The 8,930-nt window shown below is 48.3% G+C and overlaps 2 protein-coding genes across 3 annotated transcripts; one reads left to right on the forward strand and one right to left on the reverse strand.

The window, feature by feature from the left end:
* Window positions 1-740: 740 nt before the first annotated feature.
* LOC122003622 (DIMBOA UDP-glucosyltransferase BX9-like) lies at window positions 741-2,368 on the forward strand. The gene is made up of 3 exons (XM_042558703.1): window positions 741-1,228; window positions 1,332-1,807; window positions 1,910-2,368. The coding sequence occupies exons 1-3, from the start codon at window positions 742-744 to the stop codon at window positions 2,306-2,308; spliced, it is 1,362 nt and encodes a 453-aa protein (XP_042414637.1). The 5' UTR covers window position 741; the 3' UTR covers window positions 2,309-2,368.
* Window positions 2,369-2,476: 108 nt separating this feature from the next.
* On the reverse strand, window positions 2,477-4,141 carry LOC122003623. 2 transcript variants are annotated; one of them, XM_042558705.1, is made up of 3 exons: window positions 3,764-4,141; window positions 3,291-3,677; window positions 2,477-3,202 (listed from the first exon to the last, which is right to left on the reverse strand). In XM_042558705.1, the coding sequence occupies exons 1-3, from the start codon at window positions 4,052-4,054 to the stop codon at window positions 2,552-2,554; spliced, it is 1,329 nt and encodes a 442-aa protein (XP_042414639.1). In that variant the 5' UTR covers window positions 4,055-4,141; the 3' UTR covers window positions 2,477-2,551. The 2 variants fall into 2 exon arrangements, with proteins under 2 accessions (XP_042414639.1, XP_042414638.1); XM_042558704.1 differs by having other exon boundaries at window positions 2,495-3,677.
* Window positions 4,142-8,930: the final 4,789 nt, after the last annotated feature.

Genomic DNA, 8,930 nt, shown 5'->3' on the forward strand with positions numbered 1-8,930 from the left:
AAATAAAATATAATTCTTCCTAAATTTGACGCATTTAAAGTATAATCTAATATATTTTCTATCAAATTAAGTATAATTTTTTTTTTAATTTGTCAAAGGGAAGAGAAGTCTCTCATTTTTTTTTTATAGGTATAAATTAAAAGGAAATATAATTCTTTCTAAATTCAGGATTATTTAATTAAAATCAAATATATTTTCTATCTAATTGAGCATTGAGTAGGACTTATTTTCCCTTCACCGATCGATTGAGAGCTCATGCCCATCAATTGACATAAGCTGAATTGATTTCGTGATTTTAATTAAATAATACTGAATTTATGATAAATTATACCTTATTTTGGACATTTTTTACCTTAAAAAATAAAGATAATTATATATATTGAAGTGCATTTTCAAAGAAAAAATTACATACGTACGTACGAAGAGTAGGAATAAATTTTTTCTGAGAGAACTTAGAAGGAAATTGAGTTTGGTGTTAAAGATTTTAGGGCAATTTACACTCAATATATTTGTAATTATGACCCTAATATGAGAACTACACTTGCAAATCTAGTTGGATTGATTTTCTATCATTACAAATTTGGTAAAAAAACAATGAAGTTATTATAAAAATCTGCTGATCTAGTTCCAAATTGAAATTTTCAAATTAATCATGTTGTTAAAGCGTTAATCTCAGAAAAATCCGGACCTGGCCCTCCCTTGTTTTATATCTTCTGTGAATACTAAGCTTGGCCACACAAAATGGATGGGGGCAGCGGTGGCGGCGACCCTACTCGGCCGCGCGTCGGCCTCTTCCCCTGCCCCTTCCAAGGCCACCTCAACCCCATGTTCCAGCTCGCTCACCTCCTCCACCGCCGAGGCTTCCCGGTCACCGTTTTCCTCCCCCCAAGCACCCCGGATTCCGTCGCCGGCCACATCCCTCACTTTGACTTCGTCCCCCTCCCCGGCAGATTGCTCCCGCGCTTGGACAACCAGTCCGACGTGGCGGAAGCCATCGCCGAGCTCAACGCGCAGTGTGAGGCGCCGTTCCGGGAGGCGCTGTGCCGAATTGCATCTGCGGAGGGCGTCGCGTGCGTTATCGTGGACGCGCTGCTGTTCCGGGTGCAAGCGGCGGCGAAGGACGCCGGTGTTCCGGCGCTGGCAATGCGCACGTCGAGCGCCGCCTGCTTCAATGCGTTCATTTTGTATCCCCTACTTTTGAGCAGGGGGTATCTCTCGATACAGCAAGGTATATATTAATGGTCCATTTAAAGCGATTCAAATACGAACTAAAAATTCGATTTTGATGTAAACCTGCTAGAAATTCAATTTTGCTATAAAATTATGAACAGAATCACACCTAGAAGATCCAATCCCCGAGCTCCCGCCCCTCCGAGTCAAAGATCTCGTCCGCGTCGACCGAAGCTCTTCGGAGTCGCTCTCCAGGATGCTGGAGCAAGTTGTCGGCGCGGCACGGACTTCGTCGGGGATTATCTTCAACACCTTCGACGCCGTGGAGGCAGCGGATCTGGAGCTGCTTCGCCAGAGGCTCGACGGCGTTCCTGTGTTTGCCGTGGGGCCGCTCTGTGCAGTGACCGGAGGAGCCCAATGCAGCTTGCTGGCGCAAGACCGCCGGTGCATGGAGTGGCTCGACAAGCAGGCGGACCGGTCCGTTATCTACGTCAGCTTCGGGAGCTTGGCAGTGTTGGAAGAGGAAGAGTTTGGCGAGATCGCTCGGGGCTTAGCTCAGAGCGGGCAGGCCTTCCTCTGGGTCGTACGGCCTGGGCAGGTTCGGGCAGGGGTTAGGCTGCCCAACGAATTGATAGAGGTGCTGTTTTTTTTTTTAAAAAAAAATTAATCTCATTTTCCCAGCAATTTATCAATTATTAAAATCAGCATTAGTTTTTGTTAACCTTCAAAATTAAAATAGGTAGAAGAAAGAGGGATGATTGTGGACTGGGCCCCGCAGCAGGAGGTGCTGGGCCACCCAGCTGTGGGTGGCTTCTGGACCCACAACGGGTGGAACTCGACGGTGGAGAGCCTCGTCGCCGGCGTGCCCATGCTCTGTTCGCCTCGGGACTATGATCAAATGGGCAACGCCCGGTACGTGGCCCACGTTTGGAAGGTGGGCCTCCAAATGGATTTCGATAATGGGCCGAACATGGAGGATATCTCGCAGGCCGTGAGAATGTTGATGGTCGATGAGGCAGGGCACGACGCAAGGGCTCGTGCCCAGCACACGAAGGAAGAGGTGACTGATTGTGTTCGACCAGGTGGGTCGTCGAGTCGAGCTATTGAGAGTTTGGTGGATCACATTTGCTCATTGTGAGTTAAATTAATTTTAATCATGTATAATTATTGTTAAAAATATGTAATGATTTTGATTCGAATGGATTTTAAATAATTTTAAAGGGTGGGTTTCATCTGAGTCCGAAAGAAATCTCTAGATGGGCCACGAGCTGGAGGCCCATGTAATTTAAGCAATTAACCCCAAAATTTTACAAATTTCGCCCGCTATTTACACGCCAAGACGAAGTTAAATAGTTAATGGTAACGCACGCGACATGCTCGTTCATGGCCTGCCCTCTTCATCCTCCGTCCACGCCGAGTCCAACTCGTCTATGTCGACGGCGGCGACCTGCGACGGCCCGATTCTAGCGGCAGCTACTGGAGGTACCCTTACCGGGAGGCGCGCGACCTTCTCTGATGGAGCTCCGCCTCCGATTTCGGCGCCGTCCCTCTCCTCCTTGAGGTCCCTGGGCGGCAGGAAGCAATCCATGGAGAGCCCCCAAATGTTGAAGTCCACCTCCTCCACCGTCCACGTCTCCTCCATCCGTGTTCTCGTGTGTCGGTCGCTGGTCTCCCCGAAACGGAAGAGCGAGACGTTGGTGCGGCCGGCGTGCGCGATGTTGACGCCGTCGATGGTGCGGTAGTCTTCGATGTGAGACTCCATGGTGGTCTCCCAGTATACGCAGTCCTTGGCTGATGCCGTTTTGATGCGGAGGAGGTGCGAGTCCTCGAGCTGGACGAGGAGGCCGGTACGCTGGCTGAAGTAACCCCAAACGGTGTGGCGGATGATTTCGACGCTGCTGCTGCTGCGCGCTCGAAGGGTCGTCGCCTCCGCGTCCAGGCGCAGCACGAAGCAGTCCTCGCCGTTGACGGCCTTCTCCCCGAGGCACACCGACTTGGCGAATAAGTTCGCCGTCGATCTCGGATCGAGCCCCTGAAACGTTGCGATTTTGGTGAGCGCGATACGTTGACGAAATGTCGATAAGAAATATCATGGGATCAATTACTGCCGTGTTGGGTACCTGGAGAGAGCGGCGAAGGGGGCGAGGAGGTCCGCGGGAGGCGTGCGGCTGGTTCCACGGCGTTTGTCGCCAAGCCACCTTACCGTCGCTCCCGGCGCTGATCTTGCTCCCGGAGACCATCAGCTCCAGGCACCACAAGTCGGGCTTTTTCTGCCACAGCACGAACCCGCCGATCTCTCCGACGTTGCCGAGCCCCTTCCTCGCCTTCCTGCCATTGCCAGCAGCCGCTGCGCCGTCCCCGCTTCTGCAGCCGTTGCCTTTGGACATCTCCGTCGCCATCATCCGAACCTTCCCCATGGCGTACATGCTATGGATCGCGTTCAGCGCCTGATCTCCTCCCGATGCCGCGATATACTGCTGCACGATGTACCTCGCCATCGACACTTCCTGCGTTCACGAACAAAAAATGTGATGTAAAAAATGCACGCACACCAACTGTTCTCTCAATTGTCGAATAGAAGCAGCAGTCTCACAATTGTGTCCTCCTTCATGTCCTTGATGACCGTGGAGTTGTAAGCATGCACCGGAAGAGGGACGAGGGGCGCCCCAATGACACCCAGCATGAGCTGGAGTTCCGCTCCGCTGCTGCCGGTCGTCATCGCCCGGCCGACGTGCGGTCGCATCCACGCCTTCACGTTGGTGCAGAACGTCTTGCTGCTACGGGAGCCAACGCCGCCGGCGAGGAACGTCTCCTCCGGCATGGGCACTTCCAGGACCGTGTCCAGTCCATCCTCCCGCTCCAGGTTCGGCCACAGCTTCCTCATAGACGGAAGAAGCAGCGGAGGAAACCAAACCAGTCTCGGCAAGCTCCAACCTTTCCGCACCAAACTCGATGCCTTGCTCTCGGTTTCGTCTCTGGCTGCTACACAGAAGTAATGGAATTCGACTTGGACTCGCAACAACGGTCGCTGTCGATGCAGCTGGCGCAGGCCGCAGGGGAATTTGTTACATATATATAAAAAAGTCGTCGTGGGCGCACGCTCTGCTTCAGATTGTTGCTTCGCTTCCCCAGAGAATTAATATAATACGAAAAGTCTAAGATAATTAGCACTAAATATGTCGCCGCGATTTCAGGGATCTGCCCCAAACAATTCCAAATGGGCAGCTTCCGGCAGGAAGACTTGCCCCAGCATTTCATCGGGCGGCCATAAAGATGAACAAAGATTATTATGTTCGTTTATGCTGAATTGCACATAAATATAAGGCTGGATTGTTTTGTTTATGTTGCATTATTGGCTTCGATTTCAGGAGTCAAATCTTCCCCGCCACAAGCGTGCCTCCAGGGATCACAATTCGTGATTAAGATTAAAGAATTAATGCACGTTGGCCTCAGTCGATCATAGTGGAAGATCCTGAAATCTGATTGATTAATTCGTGTATTACGCCTCGATCGATCAGCGTGGGCGATTAAAACTCTGATTAATTATTAAAAAAAAAAAAATAGAGCGAGGAGATGGCGGCGGCGGGGGGCGCCCCGTCGTGTGCGCCGCTGTGGACGCGGCCGCCACGGTGGTTGAAACCAAGAAGAAGAGCAGTTTCGAGCTTCACTCTTAACACATGACTGGTGAAGCAGGAGCAGGCAGGCGGCATCGATGCTGAGATGACCATCGTGCTGTCCAGCATCTCAATGGCCTGCAAGCAGATCGCCTCTCTGGTGAAGCGCACCAGCATCTCTAACCTCACCGGCGTCCAGGGCAGTGAACGTCCAAGGCGAGGACCAGAAGAAGCTCGAGCTCGACGTCATCTCCAACGAGGTAAATCGTATTCTAAATCAATATCTTGACTATTATAACGGAAGATCAAGCTTTGATTCGATAGTTGCAGGTGTTCTCGAATTGCCTGAGATTGAGTGGGCGGACGGGCAACATAGCGTCGGAAGAAGACGACATACCGGTGCCCATGGAAGAGAGCTACTCGGCAACTACATTGTCGTTGATCTTGTCTAAAAACAATAAAGATGATACGCTAGATAGATGACTCTGTCATTGACTAGAAGAAAATTTTAAGATGGAGAAGAGACCACACCTAATGCTCTTTTCTGCGTTCATCATAAAGAGAGTAAAAAGAAGTGTTAAAGCAAGATCCAGGGAGGAGGTCCCTAACGCAGGCACTCCAATGTTCAAGTCAGTATAACAGCCAAGCGAAAAGTGGAGAAAAAGATGAATAGTAGATGTGTGCATCTTTTGATGTTGAAAAGCATACTTGACCAATGGAGAAGACCTCTTTTATACTGATTCTCAAAACCGTGTAATCATGAGATGTCAGAGAATGTCTGATGTCAAAATATATCAACTAATAAAATTTGTATAACCACCTTTCAAGGAAAGTTTCATTTTATACACATGAATCGTCTTTTGTAATCCTTATATTAATGAGGCGGTTGAGAATGTTAGATGTTAGAATTGTTGGTGCAATATCCCTAGGTCAAGGTTGACCTGATTGACTAAACTTGAGTTTGGTCAAGTTTAAGTATTGATATTTGGGTTTCGATGTTTGACAATACGTGGAGATTACAGGTTCAATCATCAATCTGGGAAGATTGCTGGTGCAATTCTCCTTTGGCCAGGTTTTGACCAGATTGGTGTGAAAAAGAGTCAAGTAGGTTAAAGTTGACCGGATACTTGACTAGGAAAAGTCTTGGTGAGTGAAGTCAGGCAGTTGAAAAATCCTTGTAAATGAAGTTAGGTGAACATCATAGTGAGTGAAGTTAGATGAAAGTCTTGGTGAGTGAAGCCAGACAGAAGGAAAGTCCTGGTGAATGAAGCTAGGCAGATGGAAAGTCCTAGTGAATGAAGCTAGGTATAATGGAAAGTCCTGGTGAGTGAAGCCAGGTAGTTTGAAAATCCTGGTGAGTGAAGCCATGTGAAAATCCTAGTGAGTGAAGCTAGGTGAAAGTCCTGGTGAGTGAAGCCAGGTAGAAGGAAAGTCCTAGTGAGTGAAGCTAGGCAGAATGGAAAGTCCAAGTAGGTCAAATGATTGATCGGATACTTGGCACGAGGAAATCCAGATGGGTTGAGGGTGACCGGACATCTGGTGGAAGTCCAAGTGGGTCATGGAGGACTGAGCACTTGCCACGAGACAGTAAGTCCAAGTGGGCCAAGGTTGACTTGAAAGTTGGCAAAGACAAAGTCCAGATGGGTCAAAAGTTGACCGAACACTTAGCGGTCGTAAGTCCAGTAGGGAGTTGGCATGAAAATAGGAAGTTCGAACGTAGTAAACTTCCAAAGGCCATAACTTTTGACTCGGATATTGGAATGAGGGTGATCTCGGATGAAAAACGAAGCTCATTTTAAGCTCTACACAATTTTCTGCTTGCCAATTGATTGGTCAATCGATTGGGGGGGGGGGGTTCAATCGATCAACCAATCGATTGGTTGACGTGATTTTTTGTAGAAATAGTTTGGATCGATTGAGTAATCGATCAAAACTTCTCCAATCGATTGGTCAATCGATTGAGAGAGTTTCTGAGCGAACAGTGAGCTTCTGAATCGATCAGTTAATCGATTGAAATCTTCAATCGATCGACTGATCGATTGGGGGGGGCTGGATATCACCCGATAGAAGCCGAATCGATCGGGCCATCGATTCAGGGAATTTTCAGAGAGCACAGATGCGCTATGAATCGATCGATCGATCAATTCAAAACCTCTCCAATCGATTGAGAGTCATTCAATTGATTGAGATCCGACCGTTAGCGTAGAATAAAGCCGTTGGTGAGCATCTTCTTCGGCAGCTCTTCGATTACTCTCCAAGGGCGATCTCAACGATTCTTCTCCACCGAGCTCAGTGACACACGCCAGTTCTTGAAGGTGTTGGTGCGGGTAGCACTAACGGTCTAACCCAGGTTTTGATGAATGACAAATAGGTTAAGTTAGTTGTGTTGTTGTCTGACACTTTGATCAAGTGTGCAGGAAAAGTCCAGCTAGGTCGACGGGCTGACCGGATAGCTGGCGAGAAGTCCAGCTAGGTCGACGGGCTGACCGGATAGCTGGCGAGAAGTCCAAGCGGGTCGACGGGCTGACCGGACGCTTGGCGAGAAGTCCAGACGGGTCGACGGGCTGACCGGACGTCTGGCAGGTAAGTGAGGTAAGTCACTGGAGGGGAGTGACTGTGAGGACGCGTTCCCGGGAAGGGGACATTAGGCGTCGATCCGGCTTAGATCCATTTCGGATGTCTAAGTCGAGATCGTGACTAGATTCCGGTCTCGGAAAGACGGAATCTAAGTCATACTTTGCTTATCTATAAAACTGTGCTAACAATCTTTGCTGCAGGGTACATTTGCCTCGGACTAACCTTTTCTTGCAGGAGAAGGACTTTCTGGAGAAGAGGGGTCCGGGCGCCCGGAGCAGCAGGAAGGTTCCAGGCGCCCGGAGGCAAGTTTTTATCCCCAGGACGACGTTGACACTTGGAGCATGCTGGTTGGGAGTGTTACGTCACATTCCAGGCGCCCGGAAGGGATCCAGGCGCCCGGAGCAGCATATAAAAGAAGCCCCAGGCAGGAGCTTCAACATATCAGTCTTCTAAGAACTCTGAGTCCAATCATTCTGCTGCTCTGCGCTCCAACGACGTTCACAAAGCTCCGACGACTCACTCCAGTTCTCTTTTTAATTCATTGTTTGTCGGTTAGCTTTGTTTTCTTTCTTTTCATTAGCAATATTTGTACGTAAATTGTAATTATCCGAATTGCTAGTGAATTGCCCAACGAAAGTACTCAAGGAGTACGGGCCTTCGAGTAGGAGTCGTCACAGGCTCCGAACGAAGTAAAAATCAACAGTGTTCATCTCTTTACTTCTTTACTTTTCCGCTGCGTCTTAACTCGAGATTTTCGAATCGATATTCACCCCCCCTCTATCGAATCTAACGGTCTTACAGAAGGTTCTTGGAGTGAAGCGTAGTTGCATTCGCAAGCATCAAGAGGCATTCCCAAACAAGAAGAGAGCATAAGTGTTGTAAACCTTGTGAGGTTTGTGTTTATATTTCTTCTTGTTTTGAGTTGTATGCTGGTGTGAGTCTTATACGAGGTTTCTCCACCTCCGGTAGTTAACGAGAAGGAGTATTTTGTTTAGTGGAGTGAGTGTCGTTTGTGGATCCTTGGATTAGTCACCTCTCCTTGAGGTGGATACAAGTAAATCCTTGTGTTAGGATTGCTTGAGTGTTTTCCTCTGCATATCATCACCAAGAAGCAAGCTACGAGAAGCGCGACGAGCTATTCACCCCCCTCTAGTACATTTCGACCCTAACAAGTGGTATCAGAGCGAGGTCGCTCTTTACCAGAATCATCGCCGAAAGGATCAAAAAGGGCAGAGGGCGAAGAAGTTGGAGCAAAATTTATCAAGTCGAAGACTTCATCAAAAGGCTCAACTTCAAATGGAATTCCAAGATGGACTTGGATTTGACACAAGGGTGCCTCCACCATTCACTTCAATAAGTTTTGATCTTTGGAAATCAAGGATCAAAAATTTCTTGATGGTGGAGATAGAGTAATGTTTTGCTCTCATGGAAGGCTTTGAAGCTCCAACAAATTCAAAGGGAAAAATTCTCAAGAGGAGCAAGTGGAGCTAAGAGCAAATCCAAAGATTTGAGGCTAATGATAAAATAACCAAGCTTTTGGTCAATCTATTACCGAGCAACATCTTGGAG

The sequence above is a fragment of the Zingiber officinale genome, chromosome 7B (genome assembly GCF_018446385.1).
Source record: "Zingiber officinale cultivar Zhangliang chromosome 7B, Zo_v1.1, whole genome shotgun sequence".
Taxonomy (NCBI): Eukaryota; Viridiplantae; Streptophyta; class Magnoliopsida; order Zingiberales; family Zingiberaceae; genus Zingiber; species Zingiber officinale.

Coding starts and splice junctions, on each gene's coding strand:
- LOC122003623 (XM_042558704.1), bottom strand. CDS start 4,054: ATGAGGAAGCTGTGGCCGAACCTGGAGCGGGAGGATGGACTGGACACG. Junction 3,678..3,763: donor ACATGAAGGAGGACACAATT/GTGAGACTGCTG, acceptor TCGTGAACGCAG/GAAGTGTCGATGGCGAGGTA.
- LOC122003622 (XM_042558703.1), top strand. CDS start 742: ATGGATGGGGGCAGCGGTGGCGGCGACCCTACTCGGCCGCGCGTCGGC. Junction 1,229..1,331: donor GTATCTCTCGATACAGCAAG/GTATATATTAAT, acceptor AATTATGAACAG/AATCACACCTAGAAGATCCA. Junction 1,808..1,909: donor TGCCCAACGAATTGATAGAG/GTGCTGTTTTTT, acceptor AAATTAAAATAG/GTAGAAGAAAGAGGGATGAT.